The sequence below is a fragment of the Neltuma alba genome, unplaced genomic scaffold (genome assembly GCF_004799145.2).
Source record: "Neltuma alba isolate B1F8T4 unplaced genomic scaffold, ASM479914v2 tig00007784_pilon, whole genome shotgun sequence".
Classification (NCBI taxonomy): Eukaryota; Viridiplantae; Streptophyta; class Magnoliopsida; order Fabales; family Fabaceae; genus Neltuma; species Neltuma alba.
In genome coordinates, this window is record NW_021634864.1 from 35,065 (window position 1) to 45,755 (window position 10,691).

At 33.0% G+C, this 10,691-nt stretch overlaps 1 protein-coding gene across 1 annotated transcript; it reads right to left on the minus strand.

Moving 5' to 3' along the window:
- Positions 1 to 7,361: 7,361 nt before the first annotated feature.
- On the minus strand, positions 7,362 to 8,365 carry LOC114753215 (short-chain dehydrogenase reductase 3b). The gene has a single exon (XM_028941878.1). The coding sequence runs from the start codon at positions 8,363 to 8,365 to the stop codon at positions 7,547 to 7,549; it is 819 nt and encodes a 272-aa protein (XP_028797711.1). The 3' UTR covers positions 7,362 to 7,546.
- Positions 8,366 to 10,691: the final 2,326 nt, after the last annotated feature.

Genomic DNA, 10,691 nt, shown 5'->3' on the forward strand with positions numbered 1-10,691 from the left:
TATAAATAAAAAACCACCATGAGAAGAAGACTTTGTACAGTGGTTACTTTAAAAACTATTGTGGAAAGTTTAATTAATAAATGCCATGGAATGGCAGTTACAATATGTAACTGTCGTGAAAAATTTATTTCATGGCAGTTATCCAAATAACCGCTATGAAATGATCTGTTAATTTTTTTTTAAGATTATGATCAATTTCCTATACAACCTCCATGCAATGCCGATTGTAGACCAATTCCAACCAACATAGTAGAAGAATACAAAACCATTTCAAGACATAAACTCAATTCTGACACTAACATAACAAATGTTTTTAATTTTTGTTCAATCAACTACACCTAATAATCAACAACTTAATTAGTTAATCTTTGAACTAAATATATATAATAAAATAATGAACTAAAATGTGAATGACTTAACTATTTCATATTTTCAAAACTCTCAAGCAATATTGTTGACAAAGTATCCCCTATTATGTTGATTTTTTTGGGGTTATATGGCACACTATCTTAGAATACTTGTAAATTAAAAATAACAGTCATTATTCAACTTGATCAAAAATGTAAAAAAAATTGAAGAATTACAATGTAACATATTTACCCCGTCTAACTTCTTAGTAACCCCTGTCTTAATGATGTCATTCATATAGCGGATGACATAATATCCGCATTCAACATACTCAATTTGACAACCGTACTAACAAAATGAAATATAAAATTAAATATCTTATTTTGATTATCTAAAAACATTTATAATACATTAACTTTGATTATTTAACAAAATTTATAAACGTATACTTAGCTCAGAACAACATACTTGTCGGAGAATCCATGTTGATGGTAGCTTATTTTTTTGCTTGGCCACCACGTTGAAACTATGAAAAGCCCTATCAACAATTATAAAGAAAAATGATATTAGAGCACGTTTTTGTAAACTTTACAAGTAATAAATATATAAACATAAACTCACGTGTCAATGACATCTTTGATTTCGTCTTGTGGAGCTTCATGGAGGGAATCGAACTAGTAGACATTGTTATGAAGAGGGCAAAAACAGTGAGAGTCCAATCGTAGCTGCAAAATACGAACCATGTTAATTATAATCTTGTATATATAACTTGTGTGTGTCTCAAATAAAATAATATGTTTACCTTTTCACATAAGGTGCAAAATATAATTTCTTTTTTGTCTGAATTATTGTAGTCATCATATAGATCGACCTCGCTTCTACAATATTTATTACTTTTTTGCACCTTTTGAGGACACAAAGAGCCATATGTGCCCTCAAGTCCTCTATCCTAGCAGGCGCGGATAAAGTGTTTGTTATTGAAATAAGAAATATTAGGACATACATAAGTATAACATGAGATTAAAAAAAATGATATTGTAACTTATAAAATAACCAAGCGCATGAAGGAAATGTCTTTTTAATTTTATAAAAATTTTGATAGAATTTCCCTTTAAATATGACGAATTCCAAATTATTTAAACAATGAACAAATCAATCAATCGACTAACCAACAATATAAAAAATAAATACAAAATAAATTTGAATAACTATAACTAACAAAACAAAAGCAACAATCTCAAACCAATTCAATAAATAAGAATTCTTAAAACTAAAACTTCTGAATCTAAAACGGGAATACAAATGATATCTATTTACCATAAAATTTTTAATAAAACTTTATCATCGATCAAAGTTCATTAAAAAAAAAAAGAAATTGCCCAAGACACTTGACAGATTATTTATTGGTAAATCTCAAAGTTTATTACAGACATTTGACAAAAATTCGAAATAAAAGATCAAAAAATTATTTAAAAAATAACAAACTTAAGAACTAATCAACTTTAAAGATTTAAACATGTTTTTAATGCCATGTATATTGCAGTTTTCTAATTCTAAATATTACCAACCAACTCTTCAGGCATAAAAGATGCTCTCTTGAGATTAAAACTTTTGAATTCAAAACAGGAACACAGATGATATCTATTTGCTATAAAATTTTTTAACAACATTTTATCATCAATCAAAGTTTATAACAGAAAAAAAAATTGGCTAAAACACTTGACAGATGTTTCATTGGTAAATATCAAAGTTTAACACAAAAATTTGACAAAAATTCAAAATAAAATATCAAAAAATTATAAAAAATTACAAACTTAAAAAATTAATCAACTTTGAAGCCTTAAGTGAGTTTTTAATGCCATGTATAGGAAGTAATTGCAGTTTTCTAATTTCAAATATCAACAACCAACTTCTCAAGCATAAAAGATACTTAAAATAAACAATGCAAAACGTCTAAAATGTAAAACCAATCAACCCTTTTGATATATAACAAATTTATATAATCAAAACATTTAGGACAACAAGTAAAAAGAAAAAGAATGAATGAAGAGAAAATTCACGCAGTGGGAGATGAGTAAAATGCTAGAAGAGGCGAGTATGATCAGTAAAAGACGGCGACAAGCAAAAAGGTGGTGAACGGAGGACCAAGAATAAAGGCAAAAGGTGAGGATTTGCCAAAAAATGCAATTTGGGTGGTGGGACAAACCAGGAGACCACAACGTTCTGAAACTATGAAAACGAAAACACGTGAGATAGGGTTTATTTTAAAACCTTTCACAAAAATGTCACTGGTTTTATTCATAGTAGTTTTATTTTTAGCCATCTTAAAATAATGTCGTTAAATGTATTTTTTGTAATAATGTAAAAGACAACTTTGTGATTAAAAACTGACAATCATATTTTAAATTTTACTATAATATTTTTATATTTCAAAATTTAAGCATTTATATTTTTTTGCAGCATTTTGATATATGATAAAATATTTAAAATGCTCAAATATTAAACATTTAACTGAATTATAATAAAAAAATCAAAATTTAGAGCTCATTTTTTCAGCATTTACTTAAAGGATCGCCACTTGAATCTGTTAAGTCAATATTTATTTTATTATATGAGAATAACATTGTTAGGATTAAGGAACGTAACTAAAAATACAATTTTTAAATTTAAGTAATAAAATGAAATTTGATATAAGCTTAGACAATCAAATATATATGATACTACATTGTTATGATTAGAAAAGCCACGCGCATTTTTCTTAGAATTTTTTAAGTGAAGTTTTCTTTCCGACAAAGTGGTGTATTTTTCTCTCAAATATTTTTCTTGGAAATTTTCTCTCAAAAAAGTATGAGAGAATCTCTAATATAATATTATTTTTTCCTTAAAATTTTCTAAGTGAACTTTTTTCTCGTAGATTAAATGTGTATTTTTCTCTATCCAGTTTTTTCTGGAGAATCTTGACTAGAATATTACATTCATTTTCTGTTTTCTGTCAGGTTTTTCTCTCAAAAAATTTTATATAGGAAAACAATTTTCTACCATGAAAATGCGCATAGTCTCGGTAATTTCCTCTCATGTTTGTTTTTCTCACAGTTCAACTTCGAGAGAAAAATAGAAAACTCCCCATACAGAAAGATTCTTTTTGAAAAGTTTGGACAGTTGGCTAGTGTGATTGGATACATGAGAGATAAAATCTGTGAGATAATTGACAATTCCCAAAAATTATTGAATTTGCTTTACAATGACATTCTCATCTGAGAATTTGAGCAATTCTTCTGCAATATCACTGATCATCTTCAAAATTCATTTCAAGAAACTCCGTCTTTAATTTTGACACCATCAAACAAAACAGTTAAAAAGCTCTTATTATGATCCGTCATTGATGGCGAGATCAGATCTCCTAATTAATATCTTGTCTAATTTGACGACTTCCCTGATCCCCTTTTTCTACCTGAGACGCCTATTCTTCTTTTTCCCCTAATCACAATATCCACTTCATGAAAACCATTTGCATATCATCTTTTATTTCTTTCAAGAAACTACATATTGTTCAATTTCAGCTAAGAATGTGGCGATCTGCCCAGTTTACGTTCTACGATCATGGCGTCGCACGGAAGAATATGAGGAAAACTTGTCCTTGATTCTTTACAAAGTTGTTCTTGGAGGATCATGGCCAAATCCCAAACTTAGCTACCTGTTAAAAGCTTTTCCCAGCTTGACCACTACTCGTTGATTCCTGCATGTAATTACGGAGCAAAATTTCATACTGGGATTTCATGGTAATTCCAACAGGAACTTATGTTATCCATTTCTCAACAAGGCTAGGAGATTTTACTATGTCTATATCGTGCAGAAACAACAACGTAAGCCACGGCGTCTTAGACGCTGGTTTCTTGTTTGTTTGTTGACAGTAATAACATGCTATTCACAACTTAGTACTACGTCGTCACATTTGGATGTATCGAAGTGGAAAGTGATCGTGGTGAGTGGTTCTGGAGATGCCTTTTATGTAACGTGTGGGAAGATTACGTTGTGATGTTTGATTGGAAGATCATATCAAAGTAGGAGGTGTTCGTCACATTTAAAACTCTTATATGCGGTTCTTTCTATTATTAATATAATTTTTTTAAAATTATAATTTGTAAGCTTATTTATAAATTTTTTTTACTCTCATGATTATTTCATGTTATCCCAGTATATTATTTTTAGGGTTGCATAGGTAATTATGAATTAAGTTTACCGCTAGCTTACTTTTAAAGAATATGTTGTTTGAATATTCTTCTTTTGAGAAACAAATTGTAATTGGAATTGAATTTCACATGCTAAGTGATTTTGAAAATAATTATTTGGTTGATATTACATACTAGTTTTGGGTATAGATATTATTTAAATAGTTATACGTCAATTTAATTAAAATAATCTCAAATATTTAGCACTAACTTCTGTCTTTAATATAAGATTTAATTGACTAATTTAAGAAAATTAAATAAATATTATATTGATCATTTTTTTAAAACTAATTTGTTGGGCTTATAAACTGATATGTAATTTAATGATACATGTGTGTGTGTAAGTATTTTAGAAAGATCATGTAATTCCTTAATTTTGTCAAATTTGTCAACTGGATCTTATAACAAGGATCAATAATAGTATTATAGTAAAATATTAATTTCTATTTACTTTGATGGTTGGTAATTAAGAAACATCTCATGCACAGCCAGAGCGCAAAATTTTTCCCAAAAATTACAAATTCTCAAGGCTTTGATTATATATCCACTCGCCCGCAAAAACACACCCATCCATATTCTTATGCTTAATTTTTTTTTTTTGATGTCTTAAATTCATTATTTTTAGTGTATTCAGTATTTTCAAACAGCACTCAATATCTTAAATTAATAATTAATTTTTAGTGTATCTAACATCTTGAAATAATTTTTTATAACACCCAGTACCCTAAATTAATTAATTAATTTTTAGTGCACGCAGATGTGCTACAAAAATTTTCACTAAAATTAGTTAATTTAGAATATAGAGTACTGCCGAAAAAGTTCTTCAAGATACACTAAAATTAAATTCAAATATTTTATAGTGCTAGATACAATTAAATTCAAATAAAATTAATAAAATCAAATTAAGTATCTCATCGAATCGATGAGGGAATGTGGATTCCCCCCTCGAGGTTCTTAGGATTTCTTAGTTAGTTATTTGAAGACTTCAAGAAATTTTTTGGTAATTAATTTTCTTGATTGAAATTTTAATGTAATTTCTCTTATTATTTTTTTACAGTGTAGCATTTTAACTTTTTTCACTGTTTGCAGGGTCTTGTTAAAAAAGCCTCTACTGTTTGCTCCTCACTCTTACTATTTTGCTTGTTACTCCCTGAGCTTCTTTCTCTGCCATTTTCTAGTGCTGTCACAAAAATATAAAAGAGATAGTTAAAAAGAACTAGTTGAGTTGAATCTCGTTCAAGTATCGTATTTCTTGATTCCGCAGCAAGTCAGTGAGGTCCAATATACATAAATAAATTCAACCTGGAGCAGAATTTAACTTGAGCAATAGACCAATCCAAATAATAATATTTAAAAAAGAAATTGTGATGCTTCAATTGCAAGAAATCAATTCTAAGTTTCAATGACGGAACCATTTTCGAGAGTACTCCAAATTAGGAGGATGTCTCCATCGCCAGCAACTGGTCCATAGCTGGGAGGTGCTCACATGACCTTTTTAAGGCAATGCAGTGGCGTCTACTTCATGATCACCAGAAGGCTCTCATGCATATCTGCTCTCATACTGTCTTCGGGAAACAGCTTCTTTATTTTCTTCCACACCACCCATAAGGCTCCTATTAATTTAAGGCCACTCCCACAATGCCAAAACACACGAAATCTAATGTCATGTTCAGATTACCTCGTTTCGGGCATCCTGGCGTTTAATCTTGCAGAAGAGGAAGAAGAAAGAAAAGCTGTGGAAGTCGCTCGCTTGGGTTATAATGGCCAAGCACTTGGTGCGTGACTGGTAGTTTTAGTTCTGACCAATGGGTGGGTGCGCAGCGAACTGACGAAGCACCTGGTCTTGCTATAAATAGTAACAATGTCACAATATTAATTAACCTCGCACATTGTTTTACTATAAATCTTTTTTTTTTTTAAACTTCTAGTTATATGTCACTGCAACGTTTAATTTGTGTTTTGCATAAAATTTAAAGACCATTTCTTCGCTCTAATATATATGACCTAATAATTGATAAACGAAATTTGATTACGCGTTAGAATTTTGAGTCACTTTGTCTCTGTATTTAGTTTTTTTTTATCACATTTTTCTTTTTAATTTCATAATATTTCATATCCTCTTTATATCTCCCATCTAAATATCTTTATTACAAAGTGAAGTATTTTTCAAAGAAAACCGACACATAATTTTTATAGATAAATAATCAAATTACTTAATTTTCATGAATTAGGTAATTATAAAATCAAAAACATTATATTGTAATACTCAGACCTATAAATATCATGACTTTTCATAGTTTTTTATGCTTACGTATAAATAGATTTGACATTTTATAGTTAGTCTTTTTTCTCATTGAAACTATTTAAATCAATTCTCATTAGCTTACAATTCAATTAATTATGTTTATAACATTCCTATATATGTTGTACTACAATGACTTTTGTACCTGTAAAGATTAAACTCATGATGATTTGAAATTTCGTGCTTTGGATTATCAAACCCCTCCTTGTATGATAATGCATGGGCAACCTCTTTTGGATTTGGGTGGGTGTAGGATGAACTGATGAAGCGCTTGCTCTTGCTACAGAAGGGTTGATATTATATTGAAATTTAAATTAGTTAGTAATGTTTAATAAATATCACCTGGCTGTATTAAAAGAAACAATAATCATGCCTATCAAACTTCAATTTGTGCGTGGATTTAATCTGAGTGAAATAAGACTCCGGATTTATTTGAAGCACAACGTACAATTGCTTAGGAGGATGATTATAATGCATCGACCATGATAGGACAGTCGATGTATATAAACATTAACTCTTTTGGGAAGACAGCTAACCCCAAATTCTAGAAATAATGAGACATAAAGACCTTATTTAAATATACTTCACTCACACTCTCTTCTCCCACACCTTCAACACATCAATCACAGAGGCAAAAAGCCAACGTTTCATGAAAGTTCTCAAGAAATCAAGGGAAGCGACTAATGACAGTGAAGCCTCCATCGATGACCAGATTATGTCCACTGATATACACAGATTCATCCGAAGCAAGAAAGAGGGCAGCCTCAGCAACATGGGAAGCCTTCAATGAAATACCCTTCATGTTAGCGCAAGAATCGGCAAGGGCTTCGGTTTCATCTACCCCCTTTTCAAGCGCTTCACATACGAGAGGGGTGGCGACAGCATATGGCGCCACGCAGTTCACTCTGATCCCATAAGCTCCGAGCTCGCAGCAAGCAGAGCGGACGAGGCCCACCAGAGCATGCTTCGATGCGGTGTAATCATGGGGAGCGCATCCGGCCACACAACCAGCCACGCTGGCCGTGCAGATGATGGAGCCACGGATGTTATGAGCCACCATGGCTCGAGCCGCTTGCTTGATGGTGGCAGCCACGCCGCGGACGTTGATGGCCATGGTTTTGTCAAATGCCTTGAGGTCTAGGTTCAGTATGTCTTCCATGGAGCCTACGACGCCGGCGTTGCTAAACATGACGTCGAGGCGGCCGTATTTGTCGACGGCGAAAGCTGTAGTTTGCTCCACCTGTTTCTCGTCGCTCACATCACAGTGATGGTAGCTCACTTTATGTGGGGCCAACGAAGCTGCGAGTTGGTGACCCAGTTCGTCTTGGATGTCTGCTATGACCACCGATGCTCCGTTTTCCGCGAATAACTGCACCGACTCTTTTCCGATCCCACTGGCTCCTCCGGTTACTATGGCTACCTTACCCTCCAACCTGCAGAAACCAGACGAAATTATTCTCAATGTCATCGGCAATTTCCAGTTCATTGTCTGGCTTTTCAAAACTCATACCTTAGCTTGGTCGACATTGATTAGAGCTGTGGGTTCCTCAACGTGCTGCCTTGCTATTCTGAAAACGTGGGATCTGAGTTTGGGCACTGAGCGTTATCCAGATTTTATAGGACCCAGATTCTCAGATCTCCTCTACCCTTCCCCTCCTCTCCTCTACCCTTCCACCCTCTCCTCTACCCTTCTGTTCCCTTCATCACCTGGCGGTTGGCTACGTTGCTGGGTGATTGGATTGTCTTTTCCTTTTGTGGAAGCGAGAGTATAATTGAATTCACTGGTCCATACTTTCCAAATTTAGTGCTGTTAATGTTGCTGCGCACTTTGAAGTCAATCGTAATTGAGTAGTGTCATAATTAACTGATGTTTGAATTATACATTGATACAGCTACTCTGTCCGAAATTTAAGAGCAAATCACACCTTAATTATGGAGCTACGGGTGTTTGCAGCCATCAAGGTCAAAACGCAATGCTGCTCTTCACGCATGCTCTTTGACTGAATCATTTTCCCTGATAATTCTTGTATATCTTGTTTCTCATTCGTTCTGGAGTTACCACTTTGAATTGTCAAATAATTTGATTTCGTTGCCCTGTGATTCTCCTACAATGGATCCACGGCTGGACAAATTGGTGCGGGACGATGATCGAGGGAGGTCCGGGAGATTAGAGGAGGACGAAGAGGGGGATGGAGGATTCGAGGAGTTTTTGTAACGGTTCCGTTTGAGAAGAGAGCACGGGGGATGACAGAACCAAGAAGAAGGCCTCCTCTGCCTTGGACTGCGCCTTGGAGAGGCACTATAAGCCTCATGCCTGTGGCTCCCGTGGGGCTTCGATTCTGGTCGTCGCTTTCAGTGGTCGAGGATCGGGTCAGGGTCATGGAATCGGCGGCAGGACTCGCCGAAGATTGATGCCGGATTTGGTCCGCGGAGCGGAGGAGATATTGGCGCCGCTGGAAGGCTCAAGATTTGGGCTGCAGTCGGATAAATCGAAATAAATAAAAATAACATAATATAATATCATCATTTCATTTCTTAGCTCTTTATTTCGTTTTTTTTTTTTTGGCCAACCTATAAAAGAGGTGGTGTACTTTATTGTTTTTCCTTTTATCTTGTACACAATATTACACTTAGGGCCTGTTTGGGTGGCTCTCAAAACCATGGTTTGGGTGGAATGTCATCAAATAGCATCAATTTTGATGCCATAATCTGAAACCATGGTTTCATGAGAAGTGAATCCATTCTGCTTCTGGCTCAAATTGGAGTGTATGATTGTGTCCATCAGAGTAGATCTCAACAATAATATGACTTTAACATCCCTCAATTAATTTTTTATAAACATATTAATCTTATATCTTATAAATATATATACACATATTAATTATTCATTAATTATATTATCTTATGTATTACTCCCTCCGTTCCTTATTATAAGAGACAAATAACCGAAGTACGTTGATCAAAAAAATAGTTAAAATTAGTTAAGAACAATTAATGTGTAAAAAGTATAATCTTTTTTCCAAAAATGCCCTCATTAATAAGGAGAGAGAGCATGAGAGAAAATAATTAAATTATTAAAAGAAAGAGAAGTGGGAGGGAGAGAGAGTGTGAGTTGGAAATAATAAATATGGGTAAAATAGGAAATCAACACAAAAAAGTAGAGACAATTTTTAAGTGTCTCTTATATATGAGAACGTGCCATAAGCATCAAATGTCTCTTATAATAAGGAACAGAGGGAGTATTAATCATGTTGGTAAAAAATATATTATTAACAATTTTATTCCTTCAAATTAAAATATATCATAAAATCTATCTTTTATGTAATTATCATATTAACTTATGTCTTTTTTAGTAATTTGTATATATAAAAAGTGTTTTTGATAACAACTATCCAAACACTCTCATTTCTCAGAATTACTTTTTCACAAAATCTATTCTTCACAGAATTTATTCTATCCAGAATCTAGTCTCCAGAAGCTATTCTTCAAACCATGGTTTGGTTTCATCCAAACACCCCTTTAGTCTGGGCATCACCATTATCATTAACTTTTGGAGTTTTGCTGCTATGTTTTTATGGGATTAATGATAGTCCAAAGCTGCATCTGTTATTGGTGCTTTATTTTTCTGTTGTCGCAGATAATAAATTGGGATAACTTTCATTTTTTCTTCCCCCAAAATGATTTAATCCATTTTCACTTGATCCACGTAAGAGCTGGTTCAACCGAATATGGGCACGGCGTTTTTGTTCTTGTAAGAATGGTATAAACTTTCCTTTGAACTTTCTTTTGATTTTTGCCGAGTTTTTTATGAT